We start from the raw sequence: 25611 nt of genomic DNA, 5'->3' as shown, positions 1-25611 counted from the left end.
GGATAATGTACAACACATATATTAAATAATTTTATAATTCCTAGGACGGATAATGTACAACACATATATTAAATAATTTTACAATTCCTAGGACGGATAATGTACAACACATATATTAAATAATTTTACAATTCCTAGGACGGATAATGTACAACACATATATTAAATAATTTTACAATTCCTAGGACGGATAATGTACAACACATATATTAAATAATTTTACAATTCCTAGGACGGATAATGTACAACACATATATTAAATAATTTTACAATTCCTAGGACGGATAATGTACAACACATATATTAAATAATTTTCTTACCTTCTGACGGGTAATGTAAATATATCTGTCTTAAAGTTTTCCACACCAAATTGCATCTTCAGATATGTGAGATCTTTCATATTAGTAACGTACTTTATGTTTTTTTACATGCTTTTGTCATGGGATGATTTTATTTAAAATTTTGAACAACTTTTGGTTGAGAACTTAATTTTTCATGTTTCAAATGTTTAAAACACTTTAAGAAACTTAATATTTTTCATTTTTCTTGGTATACAATGTATAATTAACATGTTTTTTTTTTTTTTTTTGCTTATTTAAAAAAAAAATTTAACTTATTTTTACTACAAGTCATGTTCTAGTGAAAAAAATAACATTAAATTTTTTTGCCGCTTGTTTAGAATAATGAAAATTAAAAATTTGAATTACAACAAAAAAACAATGTTATGTATTTACTTGTCATGTCAAAATTAGTAACATAATAATTTTTCATAATTTTTGAATAAGTAGAAAATTAATTATTAATGAAAATTGCTTTAAAAGGAATTGCAAGTTTTACTTAAGATTCCAAACTATGAGTTACTTCCGTTTCTTAAGTTACATTTCAAAATAATAATGATAGATCGCGGGATCGTGAAAGTAATTGTTTTATGTAATAATGTACTTTTTGTGGTAATTATATGGTAATTAGTTATTACTTTCGACATGACAATTAAGTAGATAACATTACTTTTAATTGAAATTTATTTTTTTTTTATTTGTGTTATTATTCCAAACCAGCAGCAAACAATTTAAAATGATAAAAGACAAACAAAGAAACAACAAATGAGTTTCACAAATAAATATACAAAAAACCTCACAGATAAAAAAACCCACAAATTTTGCAGATCAATAAAATAAAAAAAATGTCAAAAAAAAAAAAAAGAAACATTTAAAACAAAAAAATTTAAGACGTTGATTATTATTTGTTCTCACACGCACACCATGTGTTATGTTGCATATTAATGAAAATTGCTTTTGAAAAAAATTGCAAGTTTTATTTAAATAATAATAAAGATTTCAAATTATGAGTTACTTCCCTTGTTTAAGTTAAATTTAAAAATAATGGCAGATCACTGGATTGTGAAATCGTGAAAGTAAATGTTTTATGTAATAATGCAATATGTTACTAATTTTGACATGACAATTAAGTAGATAACATTACTTTTAGTTGAAATTCAATTAAAAAAAAATTTTTTGTTAATACTCTGAACAAGCATCAATTGATATATATATATATATATATATATAGGGATGATTAATCGGAATTGGGAATCGGGAAAATCGGAAGATTTGGGGGTATCGGAATCAGAAAAATTTATGCCTATTTTCCGATTCCAAAACGATTCTTTTAATTGTCTTCTTTTTTTTTTTTTTATTTGATTTTGTTTGAAGTAAAATCCTCCATTGCTACTAATAATGATTAAATAATAAATATTTATTGATTTTAAATTACCGATAAAGCTAAAATCGATAGATGATCCTCTTCAAGTAAACTTAATTTTTACTTCTTGATTATATATCTTCTATACTCCTATAAATTCGTGTTTCTTTTGTGTGTATTGATATTCATATAAACAACCCTCTTTTCTATTTATTTAAAAAGAAAATACAATTTTCTTATATCTTGGTTGTGGAATTGCAGTCACTAGCAAAAGATCTACCTAATTTGCATATTCTTTTAAACATTCATTTTAATTAATTCCCTATTAGTTTTTTCGGTTTTCTTATGGGATAATCATCTTTAGTTAACTATTACGTGTAATTATATTCATGCAGATATTCTACATGATTTATACTTGCATAATATTTGCGTCAAAAGGTTACAGCAAACACAAAATTGTTTCCATATATATTTATGTATGCATATATATTTTTGTTGCAGCTAAAAAAGTGAAAGTGTCTGTCTGTATGCCTGTGTACATTTCCCTACGCAATAACTCTGTCAATTTTTAGTCTACAGACTTGAAATTTGATATATAGGGTACTGAAATTTGGGAAAATCCATGTAATCAGCTTTCGGACAGAAATTTGGCTGTTAAGGGGTCAAAGTTCAACAATTTGACCTTTGAGAACTCTACCAAACTCCTCTTACAATTTGGGGTCTACACACTTGAAATTTTATATATAGGTTCCTTGAACATGGATCTAACTTAATAACTTGATTTGAGCCCAAAACAATAAATGTTAAGGGGTCATAATAGGGGTCAAAGTTAAAAAAATTGACGTTTTGTTTTTTTTATATTTTCTGCTCAGCATACACCTCCAAACACCCGGACAACGCCGGGCCGAAATGCTAGTATATATATAAAAGCAGGCTCCTTCAGTCTTGGACAGACTATGGATACCCACGAAGGGTTGCTTGCGCGTGAAATTTTTGTGGCAGGTGCGCAATCTCCAACCACACCTCTCCTGAGACGACATTGTTAAATACCCGTTGCAAGTGAAGTACAGGACGACTGGAAACAAATGCCGAGATAAGCGGAGAGCACATACAGTTCCTAGAATTCCCAAATGGTCACCCATCTGGTACTAACCAGGCTCCATATTGCTTAACTTCGGTGATCTGACGAGAACCGGTGTGTCAACGCGATTATGCCGTACATATATATATATATATATATATATATATATATATATATATATATATAAGGATTAATTTCCCTTGGTGGAATATATTGAATTGCAGTTATCTCTCCTTTATACTAATGGTCACCACATACTAAGGCCAAAAGCCAATTAAGGATAAGGGTTAATTAGATTCTGAATTCGATGGAACAATACTATGAAAGGATAAGGAAACGTGCATAATTCGCATGACAACTTGACAGATACTTGTTGACATTAGACTTGAAAACGATCCCATTGTACTCTATGAGGAAATATTCATGTTTTAACATATTCCACCAAGGGAGGTGACATTTCTTGGAAAGAAACTCTGTTCATGGAAATTCCATTTGATTTTTAGTACACAGAGGAAAAAAAGAGTTCTTTGCAGTACTCCATCTACAGCCACATCTGACTTTTATTCAGATAGAGGATTGCATCAGGAGTCAGATACTTTCTGGAGCGGTGGAATAATTCAGGCATTTTATCAGAAACTTAGCACGGATTTGATATAAGTCTTCATTTCAGGTCTGGGTCCTAAGAATTTGTCAAAGCGTGTAGTACATTACTGTGAGAGGAACCATCAGTTGTCTTGCCCCATATATACTTTATAAAAGAAATTTATAGAATGCAACACAATGCAGAGGTCTAACGGATATACACAAACTGAAACAATTTAAGACGCTATTGTGGCAGAACTAACCTATTTTACCTACTAATAGACTATTCCAATCTCAATAAATACTGGAAGACTAAGCCGTAAGGTATCAGTTGACACCTCGTACTTGTACTGGACTGGTCACTGAAGTGTGGTGTCTGCACAGATGCTGCACTCACATTAATTGTCCTTAGTCAATGGAGGGGGAAACCATTCTATACTAAGGCAATTTTATTTTTGCAGAAGCCCCTTTTTAGGAGAGCTGATTATCTCCCACATCAAACTGACCTTGTGTCACATTTTGTTTCGTGGAAAACAAATAAATAACCAGTTGATATCCAGTGGACTAACCTAGGTTGTTCGTCAGCTACAATGAACAACCCACCTACTATATGCTTTGCGATACATGTTACTTTATTTTGGCGTTTTGTTTTTCTTTGCAACCCTTTAACAGGACTATAGCAGACACGTAATGGTGAAACGAGATATGCAGATTCACCTTCTATTAATACAATGTATATGTATGTTTTTTCTTTTTATACTTTTACAGCATTTGTATTATATTCTTATATAAATTTAGAAACAAACAAAGATTAAAAAAAACATTTAAATAAAAAGATGTTGAGCAGAGATGGTGATACACGATTTGAAAAATGTATTTTAAAAAATGTTGGATTCTATTAAAAGAAATACTATTTTAATATTGGATTTTAATATTTTCGAAATAAAATATTTGTTATAAGTGATAAAACAGAAAGTCAAAAGCAAAGAAAGAAATCATGGAATAAAAAGATTCATACTAGAATTGTCCATAACAACCTGTGGCGTAACGGATAAAGTATTATTTAATTCAGTTCTAAGTGACACTCTTCTTAAAAGAAATATTTTTTGAATAAAAGTAATAAAATAAGAGGCAGTACAATGTAAAGGTGTAACAGACACAAACTAAAGCAAATTAATGGCAAAGTGAATTCTGCAGATACAACCTTTTTATTAATACAATATGTTTTTTTATACTCTTATACGCACATTTCAGTTGAAGCTAAACACACATCTGACAAAGGTAAATGTTTCCAAAATAATCATATTATACAGAACTACCATCAGACAACAAGTAAGACTATAACGTACTGTAATAAGAGAATACACACACTAACACACATACACACACATGCATGTATATAGTATCAATAAATCTGCATAACTCATTCCATCATTATACGAGGGGCGTGCAACAAGTAATGCCTCTGACCAACTTCCAGTTGTCTGATCTAGCTGAAATTTTGCATGTGCAATGATTTATATCTCTACGGGTTATGTGGCAAATTACAGCTCTGAACTAATTGTGCTTTCTGTTTTACAGGTGTTTGAACTGAGTCAGGTGTGAAATGGAGCCTGTTGAATGTTGAGCAGTGATCCGATTTTTGTATTTGAAAGGACGCACACCACAGGAGACTTTTGATGAAATGAAAGAAACTTATGGTGATAATGCCCCATCATATGACCTTGTAAAACGCTGGCATCATGAATTCAAACATGGCCAGAAGTCTGTGGAAACAACTCCCAGACCTAGTTGCCCCCACCCTTCTGCCATTGATGAGGTATCTGTCTGTCAAGTTGAGGCTGCCATTCCATTTTGGAAGATTCGCGCATTACTATTCACCAAATAGCCCAAGATGTCAAGATTAGTACAGGGTCTGTGGAAACTATCATTCATGACCATTTGCATATGCATAAGGTGTCTGCCAGATGGATTCCCAGGTTGCTCACACCATTCCAGAAGCGAGAACGTGTCGAGTGCTCGAGGATGAATTTGGAGATGTGCCAAGAAGAGGAGTCAAAGTTTTTCAAAAGACTGATTGCACAGGATGAAACCTGGGTTCATCACTATGATCCAGAGACCAAAGCCCAGTCAATGCAGTGGAAACACTTGGACTCACCACCTCCAAAGAAGGCAAGGATGCAGCCCTTCGCTAGCAAGGTCATTCTCACAGTCTTCTGGGACCAGGACAGAGTAGTGATGACAAATTTCCTGGCAAAGAGTATCACAATTACAGGAGCCTATTATGCTTTACTTTTGAGGAAATTAAGGGAAGCTATCAAAATCAAGAGGCGGGGCAAGATCAGCAAAGGTACCTCCTCCTGCGGGACAACGCTCCGGTCCACAACTCGCATGTCGCTAGATCAGAAACACGGGCGTGTGGTTATGAAATCCCCACACATCCTCCCTACTCTCCTGACCTTGCACCCTCTGTCTGACTTTCACCTCTTCCCAGCCATGAAGTTGTTTTTGAAAGGAAAGCGTTTCCCAGATGATGCAGCCTTGATTTCTGAAACAGTCTCCAGAGCTGCATCAAACGATGGGAGAAATGCATAACTCTGGGTGGTTCCTATGTAGAGAAAGTCTAATAACTGTGCCAAGTTTCGTTGCTCTACTGCTATGGGAAGTGGGTCAGAGGCATTACTTATTGCACGCTCCTCGTATATCTTAATTTGTTTGTTTGTATCAATCTATTACACATCTGCATTGTATTACCTTCAGTAAATTACCTACATATATGAACTAGACAATTCTTCACACAATCTACATTAACCTCTTATGCATACACACACACACACATATATATATATATATATATATATATATATATATATATATAAGTCAATTTAATAACAAAAAATTCAGTAATAATAAATCTTACAATAAGTTTCCAGATTTTAAAAGTATACAGGTCGGTAGAAAGTAAAATTTCAATGCATTTGATAAAAATTATTTGTTGTATTCGACTTTTCATCGAATGACATAAGTCGATTGAAATAAAAGAAACAATGGAAAATTCCCAGAAAAAAATTTTGGACCCTAAAAGAAACAATGGAAAATTACCAGAAAAAATGTTTTTGACCCTAAAAATTTTTTTTAACCTTCCCCTTTATTGTAAGAAAGTGTGAAGTTTTTTTTTTCATACTAATTCTAACACCATTTTTTTACCCTAAACTCGTCAGTTTAGTTCACAAGCTGTACTAGTACAAAAAAACAAGAAACAAAAAAAACAAGAAACAAAAAAAACAAGAAACAAAAAAAACAAGAAACAAAAAAAAACAAGAAACAAAAAAAAACAAGAAACAAAAAAGACAAGAAACAAAAAAAAAAACAAGAAACAATTCATTGAAACAGTGAAAAAAAAAATTAAGCAAACCTCAATTTTTTTGTAAAAAAGACAAGCATAATTTTTATTTCATTATATTTTCTTTGCCAAAAATTAAAATTTTTTCATAAAATTTTACATACGTTGACTATTTTATTTTTCTTGCTTTAAATATCGTTTCATTATTTTTTTTGGTACTTGCACAGTTTAATCAAGACATTAAAAAATGAAAATATCGAAAAATCCGTATCTGTTTTGGACTGAAGATCCCCGAAAAAATAAATTCACTTCATTTGATCGCGTAGTTTTTTTTACAGCGGGAAAACATGTTCTTATGAGAGCGCGTGAAAGTCAGCCATATTGTAATTTTTTTTAACACATGGGAAGATAACTCAATTTAAAGCAGTGACATTCCCTCCCCATCTTTAATACTAGCTTTTCTTCCTAAAAAATCGCACCTTTTGCTCGGTATCATAACGAATTGTTTTTTCACTGTAAAAAAGAAACTACTTGATGAAATTAAGTGAAATTTTTTTTGCGGAGGATTTCGGTCCATAACGGATATGTACAATATAACCTTTTTTCAATATTTTCATTTTTTTAATGTCTTGATTAAACTGTATAAGTATCTTTTTTTTCTATTTGATAATGTTCTTTCATTTTAATTTTGAAGTTGGGATGTTTTCATTCAGCATCTTCTAACTGCTTATGTAACATTTTACATAAAATTTTAGCACAGGTCACAAACTGTACCTGTACCTTAAAATCTAATCCAACGTTTTTGATACATCTTCATATTAATTCAGAATTTTCATAGATCAGTTTTTTTCTTTTTCATTTTAATCTTTAAATCACAAATGTAAGTAAAAAAAAAATTATTGTCAAGAAAGTTTCTCTGAACAACAAGATTCGCAGTCAGACATCAAATCCTCGTTCGAGCCGCTATCCAAGTCATCTTCAAACTTTCCTGAAAACGAAACAAAATAAAAATTTTAAAAACATAATAAACTCCAAGTAGAACAGGTATTAGTGCGATTGCAAGAGTTAGGAGTGCATGTATAATATGTTACGATTACTAACCAGCAGAGCGTTACCATTGTATATATATTTACATAGCCCATGCATTCTCTACAATATGTTTGCCCAGGTAATTCATGCTATTTTGATTGTGTTTATGGATTTTTAACTGTAATAACTATGTCTATGATGCATCAGGTTGTATTAAGGCCCATCTTACATTCATATTTGATAAGCAGTCACTATGAAAAATAAATGTATGTATATTTATTTACTTCCTCTACAAGAGGTTGGACATATGGTTTTGAAACATGCATGAAATAAATTCAAAGAATATCAACCATTACTAACCAAGAAAGCATTAGCACCGTCAATTAAAAGGAGTCTATCAGGCATGTGTGTAAAGTATGATGATGTATGGAAGTAAAACTTGGCCAGGGTTTAAGACATGCATTGCATGGAGATAAATCATATGAAAATTATACAATGGATGTGTAATGTAAGTCTTAAAGACAAATTTAGATCTGATGACCTCAGAGGAAGACTGAATTTAGATAAAATAGGAGACTTTGTTGGTATAGTTACATTAAAAGAATGGATGAGTGTTGTTTGGCTAGAACATGTAGAACAGCTGAGTTTGGTAGGAGTAGGCCAAGGAAAACAAAAGAGGAAATGGAGAGAAAGGGTGATAAATAAAGGCTTGGCCAGAGATAGTTTTGAAGTAAATTTCTAAAGGCCATTGAATACATGTCAGCATGTAAAGCAAATGTAAAACATATAAATATAATTTAAAAAAGACTGAAAAGTTTTTGAAATGTTTAAAAATAAAAATTTAATTAAATGTTTAATATATTCTTTTACTTTATCTTATAAATTATTAATCATCAGCATCATCATCAGCAGCAGATGCTACAGTAACATATTATGTTTAATAAAATATTGAATTTTCGACCAATCTGTATATTTTTAACTTACAGAAACTATTTTTAATTTCTTATTTATTTTAAAACACTTTGCACTATACCAAAACATTTGATCGCGCATAGTTGATTTTTTTTTCACAGCTTTCTAAGCTGCGATACAAAATATGAAAAAGAAACACTTAAAAGAAACACTTAAAAAAGTTTCTAAACCAAAAATCTACACAGATTTTGATAAGATTAAATTTTCTTGCTCTTGATGAAAATTATTTGTTGTAATTTTTTTTGATTTCACACCTTTTTTTTCTCCTGTTGAATATACTGCACAATTGTCAAGATTTCATATCAAATTTGGTTTGCTTTTTTTACAGCATATCAACCCTTTTAGGATTATTTAATTTGGTAAAAGATTTTATGTTTGAAGTCGTTTATATTTTCAAATATTTATTCATGTTGTTTGATTTAGTTGTTTTATAAAAGAAAATTGTTATATATTATTTAATTGGAATTCATTATTGAGATGAGTTTTATTTATTTATTTATTTATTGCAGACTTTTATCCTCATCTTTTTTAGTTGTTGTTTTACAACGTTTCGGCCAACTATTCCTCTGAACTGAGGATGCAGATAGATAATAGTCCGCAACAAATAAATTAGGAGAATTGTTGTTTGTGTTTTGGGCTTTGTAGAACATGATTGAGTTGAGGAAGTTTATTTTCATGGAAAGTGTTCGAATGAGCTTCAATCTATGGTCCCCCCTCGCCAAACTTTCACAAGAAACACTCGTCTAGCTGTAAACACTATCAATAATTCCCCCCACTCTTTATCTGTGCCTAAACCTAAACGTAGATTCCATGAACAAAGCTTTTTTCTTAGAACTTCACGCCTGTGGAATTGTCTTCCGTTTTCCTGCTTTCCGGCTGACTACAATATGGTTGTCTTCAAGTCTAACGTAAATAAGTTCTTGATGAGCCGTTCCATATAAGTTATCAACTTTACCAAATTTTCATTACTAATGATTACTATAATGTCCAATTTCTACTGTACACTCTTTAACCCTTATCCTTGAGTGGCCTCTTGGCCTTGATAATGTGGTGATGCGTATGTAAAAAAAAAAAAAGGAAAAGAAAAAAAATAACATCAATGTTTGGTGATCTAAGGTCAAGAAGCCAATATTTTCAGACAGCCTGACCTGGTGTCACCATATTTGATATCTAAACAAGAAAACCTTGTGCAAAATGTACATTTTTGTCAAATGCAAGGAACAAAGTGATTACCGATTCTGCTCGAGCTTAACAGATCAAAGTTAGAATCATCAGAATGCAGGTCTTCTTCATCACTTTGCAATGTGAGATTCTGAGAAGAAGAAATTGTTCGGCTTGAAGAGGAATGGAGATCTCGTTCTGATGAGATGGTTGACATCCTAGAACTGCTAGCATCTGAATTAACAGAGAAATTTTTAGAAGATTTTAGTTAACAATTATAATAAATAAAAAATAAAAATAAATTTTCAATGAAAAATAAAAATTTTAAATCTAAAATAAAATTTTTTTTAAATTTTAGAATATAAGATAAAAATTTTTTTAAATTTGAAAAATAAAATTAAAATCTTACAAAATTTGAAATATAAAATAAATTTTTTTTTTTAATTTTAAATATAAAATAAAAAATTAAAAAAATTTAAAATATAAAATAAAATTTAAAACTTACAATATAAAATAAAATTTTAAATATAAAATAAAAATTTTAAGTAAATAAAAAATAAATTGTTTTAGATAAATAAAAACAAGATTAAAATGAAAATTAAAACATAGATGAGCATTAAAATAGAACTAAAAATTAAAAAAAAATAAATTAAAAATAAAAATAAAATAAAAAGCTGTTAAAATTTTCTTTTTTACAACAATTTTAGTCATTTTGGTAAAAGGTATTATGCTTCAAGTTCTTAATATTTTAAGGAATATGTTGAGTGCTGCAGATAGTTCAAGCATTTGGTTAAAATCAGCATGCTGCAAGTTCTGCAGACTTATGCCAGTCTTCACATCATGAGCTATCCTTTTTATTTTATCAAGTTTCTTACCATTTCGTTTTTTGTTGGGGATGAAATATCCTACTGAATGCCAAAAATTCAATCACTCTTTTAGAAATTCCAACCAAGAGATCTTTTTCAGATTCTAATCTTCCTGTTAAATTACTTGTATCTCTATTGCACTTAGTTCACCAATTATATTTGCCAGGTCATTTTCGAAATTCTTTTTATGAGCCCAGTTGCTCCTATAGTTACTGGAATGATGGAGATCTTCCTAAGATTCCAGTTTCTTTTTGTTGCAATATTTTGGACTTGTAATGGTGTATATATTTAAATGCTGCCCACATCAGCATTATGTGGCACAAGGCCGGAAAGTGGGAACCCCGCAGGCTCCCCTAAAGAAGGGGCACTCCTGCAATTTTAAAAATTGCCTGAGTAACCCTTTCGGCATTCCCTGGTCGGGGCACCACAGGCAGCAAGCAATAAACTTGCCCCACCGGGAAGCCCAGTGGTAAGGCCTGGGAGGGTGGACCTCCAAGGTATAACCAAGGTGGCGTACCTCAGTCCAACAGGTGCTGGGCCAGTTCCCGGCCCCTCACCTGTTGGGCTGAGTGTCAAGTGATGAATCCTTGACTTGTACTACCCTGTCTCTCTGCAGCCGAAGCCGCTAGGAGACACATCCCATCACAACAGACGCAGTAATGGGGTATGATCCCACACAGTTGGACGATTCTATTTATAAACGATGCTGCTAGGAACTGACGAATCAAATTAATTCACGTTCTGCTACCAATTAATCAGAAACCAGAATTGCTTCATAAATATTAAACCTTTTCTGGAGCAATTTCACATGTTTTGTTTTTTTTCCCCTCCCGTCTCGACATGGTAAGAATATTTTGCTCTGTGAAACTGTCTACTGCAAACAAGTCACCTCTCAAAACTTGTTTAGAACAACAAACCATCGGAAACTGTTCTGTCTACTGCAAACCAGTCACCTCTCAAGATTGTTTAAAACAACGAACCATCTGAAACTTTTATGAAACTAAACATGGCTTACACTTCTAGAGGTTATGCGCCCAGCGTGCGTCTTTATTTCGATGGATCTGAATCAAAATTCGAATTGTGGCAAGTTAAATTTCTAGGATATCTACGAATCCAAAAGCTACACAAAGTACTTCAAACACAACCTGAAAACAGAAACGACTCCGACTTGATTGAAAAGAACGCAACTATGTTGGTGAAATTAATACAGTGTTTAGATGACCGAAGTCTATCACTGGTAATGAGAGAAGCCCTGGATGATGGCTGTAAAGCATTAAACATATTGAGAGAACATTATTTATCGAAAGGAAAACCCAAAATTATTCCTTTATACACTGAACTGACCTCTCTAAATCAAATGGAAGCCGAAACTGATTATATTATAAGAGCCGAAACGACTGCAAATTCTTTAAAAATGTCTGGTGAAGTTATAAGTGACAGTCTGTTAATTTCCATGGTCCTTAAGGGATTACCGAGTGATTTCAAGCCATTTACCACCGTGATAACCCAGAAAGAAAAACCCATGACTTTTAGCCAATTCAAGGTAGCACTCAGAAGTTACAAAGAAACTGAAAAAATGATCACAGAACAAAACGAATCCACAAATATCATGTAATTTAAAAATACATATATAAAAACACCAAAATTAAATTATACCCATGCTAGGAATAAAAACCGCAACTTTGCCAAAAACAATTTTTCTCCTAAGAAAAGTACAAAAATTATTTGCTATAATTGTGGACGACCTAATCACAAGAGTTTCCAATGTAGATATAGGACTCAAAATGGCGACTCCATTAAAAATGTAGAGAGCTCTGTTACCGAACATACATTTTTATTTTAATGTACATTTGATGCGTCAACAAGCAATAATTTTCTTGTTGATTGTGGGGCCATGGCACATGTGATTACAAAGGAATCTGATTTTATCAATTTTGACGCCAACTTTAAGCCAAAAAATCATTTTGTAGAACTAGCTGACGGGAGTCGAGTAAATGATATCATTTTGAAAAGAGGCAATGTGAAAATCTCGCTAAAGAACAATAAAGGTGAACTATGTTTCTGTATTTTAGAAAATGTTCTTCTAATCCCAAAATTTAAACAAAATATATTTTCTGTACAAGCTGCCACAAAACAAGGTGCAAATATAAATTTTAGCCCCAATAAATCAAAACTGGTATACCCGAATTGAACTGTATTTGACATTAAAGAAAATGGAAGACTATATTATTTAAATAGCGTAGTCCCATTGAAAACCGCCTGCCATGATCTACAGACATGGCATAAAATTCTTGGACACTGCAATATTCCTGATATCAAAAAGTTGCCGACTGTAGTTGATGGAATGAAAATACAAACATCAAAAAACTTCAACTGCAACGTCTGTATGCAAGGGAAAATGACAAACTATCAAAGTAAGATACCAGACAAAAAGGCCAAAAAAATCCTATCAGTGGTGCATTGTGACTTGAACGGTCCCATGGAATCGATGGCCAGAGAACATTATATATATGTGTTGAATTTCGTAGATGACCATTCAGGTTTAATAATGGTTTACATTTTAAAGAACAAATCTGATACCCTGCTAGCAATTAAAAAATATCTAGCCGACATGGCTCCCTACGGTGAAGTCAAGTGTATTCGCTTTGACAACGATACGGAATTCACCAATAAAGACTTTAAACTTTTACTAATTAACCATCATATCAGGCATGAAACATCAGGTCCTAGATCGCTACACTAAAACGGGACTGCTGAACGTGCGTGGCGGACACTTTTTGAAATGGCAAAATGCCTACTCATTGAATCAAAACTCCCTAAAAACCTCTGGACATACGCACTTATGGCAGCAGCCAATATACGCAACAGGTGCTTTAACAAAACACTATCTAAAACTCCATATGAATCTTTCTGTGGTAAAAACCAAATTTAAGAAGAATGCCTATCTTTGGTTCAACTTGCTTCGCATATATAGATAAAAAGAGTAAATTGAATATTAAAGCCGACAGAGGTATATTTCTTGGATACGATAAAAACAGTCCAGCCAATTTAGTATTTTTTCCAGAAAAAAAATAAAATAAAAAGAATCCGATGTGTAAAATTCACAGACACATTTAATTTTACAGACGAAAATCTGTCATATGAAGAAGATGAAATTATATTGGCTCAAATAATTAAAACAAACGAAGACAATAAAAATAACGGAGACAAGAGTGTCCATGATGATGATAAAGTTGAAAGATATCCCAAAAGAAATAGAAGGCGACCTGATTTTTTTGTGGTCGACAATATAAAAGATTATCAAATCGACTATTGCTATTCAATGGAAAATGTGCCAAAAAGCTTTAACGAAGCAATTAATTCAGAACATTGTGATGAATGGAAAATTGCCATGAAAAAAGAAATAGATGCCTTAACCAAAAATGATACCTATACAGTAGTGCCTCTCCCAAAAGATAAACATGTTATTTCTACAAGATGGGTCTTTACAAAAAAGACTACAGGATCAGGCGTAGAACAGTAGAAAGCTAGATTTGTTGCTAAAGGGTACTCTCAGATTTACGGTATAGAATATTTTTCTACGTTTTCACCAACCACAAACCTAACGAAAATCAGAATTTTACTGCAAATCACATCTATCAAATGGACGTAAAAAATGCTTACTTGAATGCCCCAATAGACTGTGAAATTTATATTATCCCTCCAGAGGGATTTATAATGAAAAATAAAAATAGCGTGCGCGACTTAACAAGTCATTATATGGTCTAAAGCAAAGTGCTCAGTGTTGGAATACAGTATTTCATGATTATATTATTAAACAACAATTTAGACAATGCGCTGTAGACCCCTGTTTATATACCCAACACAAATACGATAAACTACTGATTTGGTTTTGTGGGTCGATGATATTTTAATCGCATCAAATTGTTAAGAACAAATTAAGTAAAAGATTCAAAATGACCAATCTTGGCAAAATATCCTGGTTTCTGGGAATAGAATTTACTCAAAGCACAGGACTTGTTACGATGACTCAATCAAGGTACATCGACGAAATACTATTAAAATTTGGAATGGGAGAGTGCAAGAAACGCTCTACACCGGCCGAAAATGATATTAATAAAAATATACACACAGAATCTGAAATAATAAATGACACACAATATCGCCAAATTATAGGTAGTCTTATATATTTAATGACTGCAACCAGGCCCGACATATGCTATACAGTAACAAAACTGTCACAAAAATTAACACGACCGACAATGAAGGATTTAAACAGAACTAAACAAGTCCTGCGTTATTTAAAAGGAACAAAAGAACAGAAGTTAGTATTTAGAAAATCAAGAAATCCCCTAAAATTAGAAGGTTTTTCGGATTCAGACTTGGGAAACAACGAAGATCGCAAGAGTATATCTGGATATTGTTTCAGACTCTCAGAAAATGGGCCTATTATTTCATGGAAATCTAAAAAGGAACAGATTGTATCTCGTTCTACGTGTGAAGCAGAATTTATCGCGATCACACACACGACCCAGGAAGCACTCTACCTTAAAAATATCCTAAAGACTATTTTAGAGCCAGAATTAACTAAAAGCCCCGTAGTAATTAATTGTGATAACCAAGCCAGTATAGTCTTAGCACAGAACACGGTAATCAACCAAAGATCTAAGCATATAGATATAAAATACCATTTCATAAAAACCGAGGTGAAAAAGGGATCCATTATTTTGAATTACATATCATCAGAACAAAATATCGCTGATGTATTTATGAAACCCGCAACAAGAATAAAGTTACATCGTTTTTTCTCAAAACTTGTTGGGGGGTTCGACTGAATAATTTTTTTTTTCACGGCCCTGTATGTATATAGATTTCTATATATAAAAAAAAAATAGTCCTGGAAAAGACGTTAAAATGTACCATTTTATTTGTATTAACACTTTAACCTACTAATGCGTAACTAATACTTTTGCTGAAATAAAAAAAAAAAGAAAAAAAGTCACTTAAAAAAAGAAAACTCTTTGTAATTTTCCTTTTCGACAAAATACTTTTTGCATACTTATTTTAAGGCGCGCAGAAATTACAATTGACTTTTTTTGTGCACATTAGTTTTCTTTCTTCTGACATCTTTTTACATGCTATAATTCTAAGATCCAAATGATTTCTAATTTTTTGTTATGTATAACTGAATATAAAAATATATGTTTATTTTTGAGCAAAACGAACACAAGGGATTTCCCTATTATAAAAATTAGGAAGGATGTTGCAATATTTTGCACTTGTAATGGTGTATGATCCCACACAGTCGGACAATTCTATTTATAAATGATGCTGCTAGGAACTGACGAATCAAATTAATTCTGCTACCAACCAATCAGAAACCAAAATTGCTTCATAAATATTAAACCTTTTCTGGAGCAATTTCACATGTTTTCTTTTCTTCCCCTCCCGTCTTGACACGGTAAGAATATTTTGCTCTGTGGAATTGTCTACTGCAAACCAGTCACCTCTCAAGACTTGTTTAAAACAACGAACCATCTGAAACTTTTATGAAACTAAACATGGCTTACACTTCTAGACTTTTCATGTCCTACATAAGATTGTGGTATTTTATTATTATCTCCCTCTCAGCTTAAGCCAGCATCATTAAGGACACTGAGTTCAATTAGGGTTGTTACTTTCTCCCTCTTATACCAGATAACTATGTGAAGTTCAGTAACTCTGTTTTCTATGCTGTAGGAATTGCATAGTCATATTGGATGTCGTATGACTTATTTCCAGCTGTCTTTTCTGATATATGTTTCCAGGACTTACTGCTACATTCAATATTCAAACTTTTACAGTAGAGATATTTTTATACATTCTATTGTGTTGCAGTGTATAGTAGCAGTCTCCCAACTGGATGTCAGCTAGTTCATTATATAGTAGCAGTCTCCCAACTGGATGTAAGCTAGTTCATTGTATAGTAGCAGTCTCCCAACTGGATGTAAGCTAGTTCATTGTATAGTAGCAGTCTCCCAACTGGGTGTCAGCTAGTTCATTGTATAGTAGCAGTCTCAAAACTGGATGTCAGCTAGTTCATTATATAGTAGCAGTCTCCCAACTAGATGTCAGCTAGTTCATTGTATAGTAGCAGTCTCCCAACTGGGTGTCAGCTAGTTCATTATATAGTAGCAGTCTCCCAACTGGGTTTCAGCTAGTTCATTGTATAGTAGCAGTCTCCAAACTGGGTGTCAGCTAGTTCAATGTATAGTAGCAGTCTCCCAACTGGATGTTAGCTAGTTCATTGTAGAGTAGCAGTCTCCCAACTAGATGTCAGCTAGTTCATTGTATAGTAGCAGTCTCCCAACTGGGTGTCAACTAGTTCATTGTATAGGAGCAGTCTCCCAACTGGATGTCAGCTAGTTCATTGTATAGTAACAGTCTCCCAACTGGATGTCAGCTAGTTCATTATATAGTAGCAGTCTCCCAACTAGATGTCAGCTAGTTCATTGTATAGTAGCAGTCTCCCAACTGGATGTCAGCTAGTTCATTGTATAGTAGCAGTCTCAAAACTGGATGTCAGCTAGTTCATTATATAGTAGCAGTCTCCCAACTAGATGTCAGCTAGTTCATTGTATAGTAGCAGTCTCCCAACTGGATGTCAGCTAGTTCATTATATAGTAGCAGTCTCCCAACTAGATGTCAGCTAGTTCATTGTATAGTAGCAGTCTCCCAACTGAGTGTCAGCTAGTTCATTGTATAGTAGCAGTCTCAAAACTGGATGTCAGCTAGTTCATTGTATAGTAGCAGTCTCAAAACTGGATGTCAGCTAGTTCATTATATAGTAGCAGTCTCCCAACTAGATGTCAGCTAGTTCATTGTATAGTAGCAGTCTCCCAACTGGATGTCAGCTAGTTCATTATATAGTAGCAGTCTCCCAACTAGATGTCAGCTAGTTCATTGTATAGTAGCAGTCTCAAAACTGGGTGTCAGCTAGTTCATTGTATAGTAGCAGTCTCCCAACTAGATGTCAGCTAGTTCATTGTATAGTAGCAGTCTCCCAACTAGATGTCAGCTAGTTCATTGTATAGTAGCAGTCTCCCAACTGGGTGTAAGCTAGTTCATTGTATAGTAGCAGTCTCCCAACTAGATGTCAGCTAGTTCATTGTATAGTAGCAGTCTCCCAACTAGATGTCAGCTAGTTCATTGTATAGTAGCAGTCTCAAAACTGGATGTCAGCTAGTTCATTATATAGTAGCAGTCTCCCAACTAGATGTCAGCTAGTTCATTGTATAGTAGCAGTCTCCCAACTGGATGTCAGCTAGTTCATTATATAGTAGCAGTCTCCCAACTAGATGTCATCTAGTTCATTGTATAGTAGCAGTCTCCCAACTAGATATCAGCTAGTTCATTGTATAGTAGCAGTCTCCCAACTGGATGTCAGCTAGTTCATTATATAGTAGCAGTCTCCCAACTAGATGTCAGCTAGTTCATTGTATAGTAGCAGTCTCCCAACTGAGTGTCAGCTAGTTCATTGTATTGTAGCAGTCTCAAAACTGGATGTAAGCTAGTTCATTATATAGTAGCAGTCTCCCAACTAGATGTCAGCTAGTTCATTGTATAGTAGCAGTCTCCCAACTGGATGTCAGCTAGTTCATTATATAGTAGCAGTCTCCCAACTGGATGTCAGCTAGTTCATTGTATAGTAGCAGTCTCAAAACTGGGTGTCAGCTAGTTCATTGTATAGTAGCAGTCTCCCAACTGGATGTCAGCTAGTTCATTGTATAGTAGCAGTCTCCCAACTAGATGTCAGCTAGTTCATTGTATAGTAGCAGTCTCCCAACTGGATGTCAGCTAGTTCATTGTATAGTAGCAGTCTCCCAACTAGATGTCAGCTAGTTCATTGTATAGTAGCAGTCTCCCAACTAGATATCAGCTAGTTCATTGTATAGTAGCAGTCTCAAAACTGGATGTCAGCTAGTTCATTATATAGTAGCAGTCTCCCAACTAGATGTCAGCTAGTTCATTGTATAGTAGCAGTCTCAAAACTGGATGTCAGCTAGTTCATTATATAGTAGCAGTCTCCCAACTAGATGTCATCTAGTTCATTGTATAGTAGCAGTCTCAAAACTGGGTGTCAGCTAGTTCATTGTATAGTAGCAGTCTCCCAACTAGATGTCAGCTAGTTCATTGTATAGTAGCAGTCTCCCAACTGGGTGTAAGCTAGTTCATTGTATAGTAGCAGTCTCCCAACTAGATGTCAGCTAGTTCATAGTATAGTAGCAGTCTCCCAACTAGATGTCAGCTAGTTCATTGTATAGTAGCAGTCTCCCAACTAGATGTCAGCTAGTTCATTGTATAGTAGCAGTCTCCCAACTAGATGTCAGCTAGTTCATTGTATAGTAGCAGTCTCAAAACTGGATGTCAGCTAGTTCATTGTATAGTAGCAGTCTCCCAACTGGATGTCAGCTAGTTCATTGTATAGTAGCAGTCTCCCAACTAGATGTCAGCTAGTTCATTGTATAGTAGCAGTCTCCCAACTAGATGTCAGCTAGTTCATTGTATAGTAGCAGTCTCCCAACTGGGTGTAAGCTAGTTCATTGTATAGTAGCAGTCTCCCAACTGGATGTCAGCTAGTTCATTGTATAGTAGCAGTCTCCCAACTTGATGTCAGCTAGTTCAATGTATAGTAGCAGTCTCCCAACTGGATGTCAGCTAGTTCATTGTATAGTAGCAGTCTCCCAACTAGATGTCAGCTAGTTCATTGTATAGTAGCAGTCTCCCAACTGGATGTCAGCTAGTTCATTGTATAGTAGCAGTCTCCCAACTAGATGTCAGCTAGTTCATTGTATAGTAGCAGTCTCCCAACTAGATATCAGCTAGTTCATTGTATAGTAGCAGTCTCCCAACTAGATGTCAGCTAGCTCATTGTATAGTAGCAATCTCTCAACTGGATGTCAGCTAGTTCATTGTATAGTAGCAGTCTCCCAACTGGATGTCAGCTAGTTCATTGTATAGTAGCAATCTCCCAACTGGATGTCAGCTAGTTCATTGTATAGTAGCAGTCTCACAACTGGATGTCAGCTAGTTCATTGTGTAGTAGCAGTCTCACAACTGGATGTCAGCTAGTTCATTGTATAGTAGCAGTCTCACAACTGGATGTCAGCTAGTTCATTGTATAGTAGCAGTCTCCCAACTGGATGTCAGCTAGTTCATTGTATAGTAGCAATCTCCCAACTGGATGTCTCTACTTCTGTGTGGCAGAACCTGCACTTGTTGCCATTGCTGAGACCACTCAAATCACCAGTGAAGCTACGCTAGATGTGTGAAGGTGAGTACTGGTCCCCCACCCAGTTCTCAACTGTCTTCAGCGTTATGACAGACCAATGATCAGATAAATATGCAATGTCAGGTCAGATCATACCCAGCATATCAGCTGATACTCAGTTGGCGAGGCTGGATATACCAGAGCTTGGTTAATGCCTAATGATCGATTAACTATGTTGGTTTGGCCACATTGGAGGAACAACTCTGGCATAAGAAACTGTAAAAAGAAAAATGGACAGTTGGAAGAAAATTAGCTGACCTGAGAAAACTTGGATGCAAACCATTAACAAAGAATTGATAAAAAAAAATTTGAATGGAATAAATCTTCAAGACCACTAAGCTTGGAGACTGGGGTTGCAGGCTATCAGAAGCCATCAGACCCCTAATCAATAATTCCCCCCACTCGTTATCTGTGCCTAAAACTAAAAGTAGATTCCATGAACAAAGCTTCTTTCTTAGAACTGCATGCCTGTGGAATTATCTTCCGCTTTCCTGCTTTCCAGCTGACTACAATATGGTTGTCTTCAAGTCATATAACAGACACGACAGGAAACCAAATGAACCTATATCTAAAGAAATGGCAGAAACACTAGAGGAAGACCTCCGATCCGTAGTGGAATAGGGACAAAAATGGATGGTCACCTTCAATGCTGCCAAGACTAAACTTGTTTCCTTCAATAATTACAAGAAACCTTCCCTACCGCCAATAGCAATGGCTAAAGACTTTTTACCTGAAATTACATCTTTTAAACTCCTCGGCCTAATGTTCACAGGAAACATGAGTTTGAACAATTACATTGAGAACATTGCCAGGACCGCTATGAGGAAGGTGGGTTCTCTCTACCGTGCTAGAAAGCTATTAACGTCTGAAAGTATCCTATACCTCTATAAGGCCACCATTCGCCCATGTATGGAGTATTGTTGTCGTATTTGAGCTGGTGCATCTGCCACTAGTCTCTCACTCCTAGACAAGATTCAAAAGAGAGTCGCCAATTTGATAGGTCCTGAACTGTCAGCTAAACTTCAGCTTCTGTCACAAAAAGTACAGGATAGCAAATTTTTCATGAAAAATTTGCTATCCTGTACTTTAAAGAACCCCAACATCTATTAAACTGTAGAAGAGAAATAGCAAATAACTGTGTTCACAAAATAAAATTTACTCTAGGATAGCGATACAAAATAGTTTTAAAACTAACAAAAACAATAGAAAATAAACAAATAAATAAATTAAATAAACATGAATATACATAAACGATCACACATATATGTATGTATATATATATGTGCATATATGTATGTACACATATATATTTTATATATAAACTAAAAAAAAACAAAAAAAACACTAACCTAGTTTTAAAACAGATCCTTTGTCCGATAAAATGCATGCCCATTGGCTGATAGGAAGGGGCGCGGTGGATACTAGAAAGCTGATTGGCTAACTAAATCCTCAATAGAAGAGGACCATATAAAAACGATAAACAACTACAGAATTTGCGTATAAGCCTGAGGAATCCTAGAGTGGATGAAACGCCGAATATTCAGTGTAGCTTAATCGCCATATATATTTTATAAATTACTAACTAGCTCTACCTACGTATTGAGCACTTTTGAAGTAAATACTTAAAGTTTACGCATAAATCTATACTTTCGTATATTAATTTTATGTGAGTAAATGAAGTAGTTATATATATATATATATACACACACACACGTAAATTCAAAATGGCGTAATGGAAACATTAAAAGGCATTTGCAGCTTCTCTTCCAATTTTCGGATTTTAATCATGTCAAATCGCACTTTATTTCCTGTTGACGGATTGGTTGTTGCTATTTCTTCTAATGATTTAAGGGAGTAATAGATTCACTGATTGATATAATAATTAAGTGATTGATTTTGCGCTACGAAACAGATACTTTCAAGAATTGTAAATGTTAACTGAATTAAAGAAATAAATTAAAAGAAGGTCAACATCATGAATTTTGGAATATAGTTTTTTGTCATTTATTCACTATATTTGTTATCCACAAACTACTGCTTCACTATTTACAGCTTATCAATGCAACTAGACAAGCAAATGCTTCAAGCTGGCACTCAACCGTCAAGTTGACACCCTATGCCTCTACCCCTGCGTTATCATTCAACATCTGCCTAATGTAAGCGAAAACAATTCTAATCAGTTTTTACCTAATGAGTAATGCCTTATGCATAGTGACTCTGCCAGCGATTTCCTTACAAGAACTCTATCATAAATAGAGTAAAATAGAATTAGAGAGAGAGAGAAAGTGAAAAAAAAAATGACTTACTAGTTCTGGTGATATTGTCACGATGAATCTTCTTATGTGGCCGGTCAAGATGTGAAAGTTTCTGCAAGGAGTTCACAACAGACCTTGAAAGAATATGAAATAGACAAAATTTAAAAAAAAAATAAAAGAATACTAATAGTTGTATACATCATTTATTTTTTGCCAATATATGGCATAATGAATGTATTCAGGTTGGGTTAGTGTTATGGCATAATGAATGTATTCAGGTTGGGTTAGGGTTAGGGTTATGGCATAATGAATGTATTCAGGTTGGGTTAGGGTTAGGGTTATGGCATAATGAATGTATTCAGGTTGGGTTAGTGTTATGGCATAATGAATGTATTCAGGTTGGGTTAGGGTTAGGGTTATGGCATAATGAATGTATTCAGGTTGGGTTAGGGTTAGGGTTATGGCATAATGAATGTATTCAGGTTGGGTTAGGGTTAGGATTATGGCATAATGAATGTATTCAGGTTGCATGAAGTTATGATTAGGCAGAAAGTGAAAGCATTGATTTTTATTTTTTGTTCAGCCTAAAAACTTATTATTTTGGCCGAGTGGGATTTGAGAAATGTTACCTTTACATTTTTGCAGACACGGTTAAGATACCCTTTCATATAAACCCCAAGATGAGGTTAGTTTCTTTCTAATACAACAGATTTCCTTCACCCTCACAAACATGACTACTGGGAAAGATTAGCTAGGAAATAAATGACAATATGAAAATGATGAATCTGCTGCGTTACACAGACAAAATAACACCATCAGCAGTTAGTTGGTGGGCAGACAGCACTTGGCTCTTATACAGGTAGAGAATTGCATCAGCAGTGAGATATCTACAAGAGCAGTAGAATGATCCCACCATTTTTCTAGCAGCCTTGGAAACAGATTTGATGTACGTGTTCCATTTCAGATCAGGAGTAAAGGTCAGACCCAGAAGCTTGTCAAAACATGGGGTCTCCCCAAGACGAGAGCCAATCATTTCAATGTATGCCAGACGGGGATCAGGGCGTTGATGATGTCTTGTAAGCCACTTGGGATTTTCCAAAATTAATGTACATACAAGTGGATGGGCCTTTTAGTCGATGAATTTTTTATGCCCATAGATTAACAGCTAATAACCTTGAGTGGTTTTGTGGTGTGGTACAAATGATATATATATATATATATATACTAGCAAAAGTACCCGTCGTTGACTGGGTTCAAAAACAGCCTACAGAAAATAGACTCTGATTTATGAAAGTATGATAGATTATGAAAAGGATAGCTTCGAATTTGGGGGTATCAAAACCAAAGCAAAATATGATGAAAGTAAAAATAAAATAGATAAACCCCATAATTTATTATACCATACCTGTTCATACTGAAACACTTATCACAATATTCTGTGGATCTATATTAAAAATCATTGTTAAACTTTGTGACATATTTCCATTCTAGGGAGGTCAGGCGCGAACGAACACCCCATAATTTTATTATACCCTATTTCTTCAAACTGAAACATAATTATCAAAGTATACTTATGCAGATAGATATGAAAAGTCTTTATTAAAGTTTGTGCCTATTTCCATTCTATGGAGGCCAGGCATGAACGCAGACCCCACAATTTTATTATACCATCCCTATTTAAGTTAAAACATACTTATGAAAGTATTATTATGTACATCTATATCAAAAACACTTGTAAACGCTTTTTTAAATTTTTTAATTTTTTATTTCCATACTTTGTGGACCAGGCGCATACGCAGATTCCACAATTTTAATGAATCATCATTATGCCAGATCAAACATACCCATTCCTGTCTCGATACATCTTCTATTGTTATACATGATCAGTTTTCTATAATACTCCAGCATATAGGAGCCTATTCGTGACCAGACACACAGACGTTCAGCTTTATATTATAGATATTCCAATAGGAGAAGCAACTGAATCAATTAGGTTTTTGTGAGACTCAGGACCCTAAGCTGATGGATTGTTAGCATTTGGTTGGACTTCTGCTTTTATTTGGTTAGGTTAAGTTCTGTTGTTCAGTAGAAAAAAAACCCAAAATAAACCCAAGTATTCTTGTAGTTTCTCTTAAAATAAAACATTGTTACTTGTTTGTTTTTTTAATATTTATTTTTTAATCTTTTTTTTTAATTGAGAGTCACCACTTATGAAGTCCCAAAGGCTATTCGAGGATAACGGTTAATGACTGTAAGGTGGTAGTGTAGTAATCGTTAATGGTATAAATTGGGTAGAATTTGATTATTTATGGGGACGGGTTAACAAGAACTTGTTTACATTGGATTTGAAGGCTACCATGTTGTATTCTATCGGGAAGCAAGACAGCAGAACAGTATTCTACAGGCAGTTCTGGGAAAGAAGCTTTGTTCATGGGGCCTGCGTTTAGATTTAGGCACAGATAGAGAGTGGTGGAAATTGTTGATAATGGTTGTAGCTAGCCGAGTGTTTTTTTTGTGAAAGTTTGACTAGGAGGAATGATAGATTAGACTTCAGTCGAGCACCTGCCATGAAGATAACGATAGAACAGAGATAGGCTAGCAACGTCTCTTCTGTGGTAAAGAGGTTGCAGGGAAGAGAAAAGGGCATTACCTACTAGGTTTTGAAGCCAGTTTTGAATTCAATCAAGGTGTGGTTTCGCATGGAGAGACAATCCTTTTATTATAGTGTGACATGGTTTTTCATTTTCACTTGGACTCAACACATTGTATGCAGAGACAGGAACAAAGGAAAAAAAAACTTTGAATCAGCCCCCCCCCCCTTAACCTTACTTTTCCACCTGATCTTATTTTTATTTTATTTTACTTTGTTTATCAACATGAAAATAAGTAACCGTTTTTTCTTTGTATTTTAAATATTTTCCAGATATATCTGCCTCACTTAAAAAATGCTAGTTTTATTTTTGGTGCGTTTAAACCCCCAACCACTCTTTTTGCTTATGAGGAAACTTTGTTTTATAAAATACATTGATAAAATTATCGTTCACAGCGTATTGTCTATCTCTATAAAAACATTGTTTCCAAAATGATCGTACAATTTATTGATTTTATTTGTTCTTCCTTTTGAAACCGATTTTTAATTATAAATTATGAATCATTTTACTCAATATATATATATATATATATATATATTTTTTTTAAATTCAATTTTCACCCCAAACAAGGCACAGTGCCACTTTGAAGCAGGGGGCTACTATTAGGGACATAATTTGCAGGGGCATTATGAAGGGAGATGAGTAGAAAGATGTTTGTTC

The 25611-nt window shown here is 34.0% G+C and overlaps 2 protein-coding genes and 1 pseudogene across 2 annotated transcripts in view; 1 reads left to right on the top strand and 2 right to left on the bottom strand.

The window, feature by feature from the left end:
- The window catches only part of LOC145296687 (leucine-rich repeat-containing protein 34-like), a 272980-nt gene that overhangs the window by 133905 nt on the left and 113464 nt on the right, over nucleotides 1-25611 (top strand). The window lies entirely within an intron of this gene.
- Nucleotides 2807-2923, bottom strand: LOC145297111 (5S ribosomal RNA; annotated as a pseudogene).
- Nucleotides 6785-25611, bottom strand: part of LOC145296685 (uncharacterized) — a 49147-nt gene continuing 30320 nt past the window's right edge. Inside the window, exons 9-11 of the mRNA XM_080142640.1 lie at nucleotides 22352-22434; nucleotides 9942-10103; nucleotides 6785-7695 (exon numbers count right to left, since the gene is read on the bottom strand). Coding sequence (XP_079998766.1) covers nucleotides 7610-7695; nucleotides 9942-10103; nucleotides 22352-22434 — 331 coding nt within the window. The 3' untranslated portion in view covers nucleotides 6785-7609. The remainder of the gene's footprint in view (nucleotides 7696-9941; nucleotides 10104-22351; nucleotides 22435-25611) is intronic.

The sequence above is a fragment of the Euprymna scolopes genome, chromosome 17 (assembly GCF_053919585.1).
Source record: "Euprymna scolopes isolate OS-2025 chromosome 17, ASM5391958v1, whole genome shotgun sequence".
Classification (NCBI taxonomy): domain Eukaryota; kingdom Metazoa; phylum Mollusca; class Cephalopoda; order Sepiida; family Sepiolidae; genus Euprymna; species Euprymna scolopes.
The sequence above is the reverse complement of the archived record's forward strand: the minus strand, read 5'-3'. Positions and strand labels throughout refer to the sequence as shown.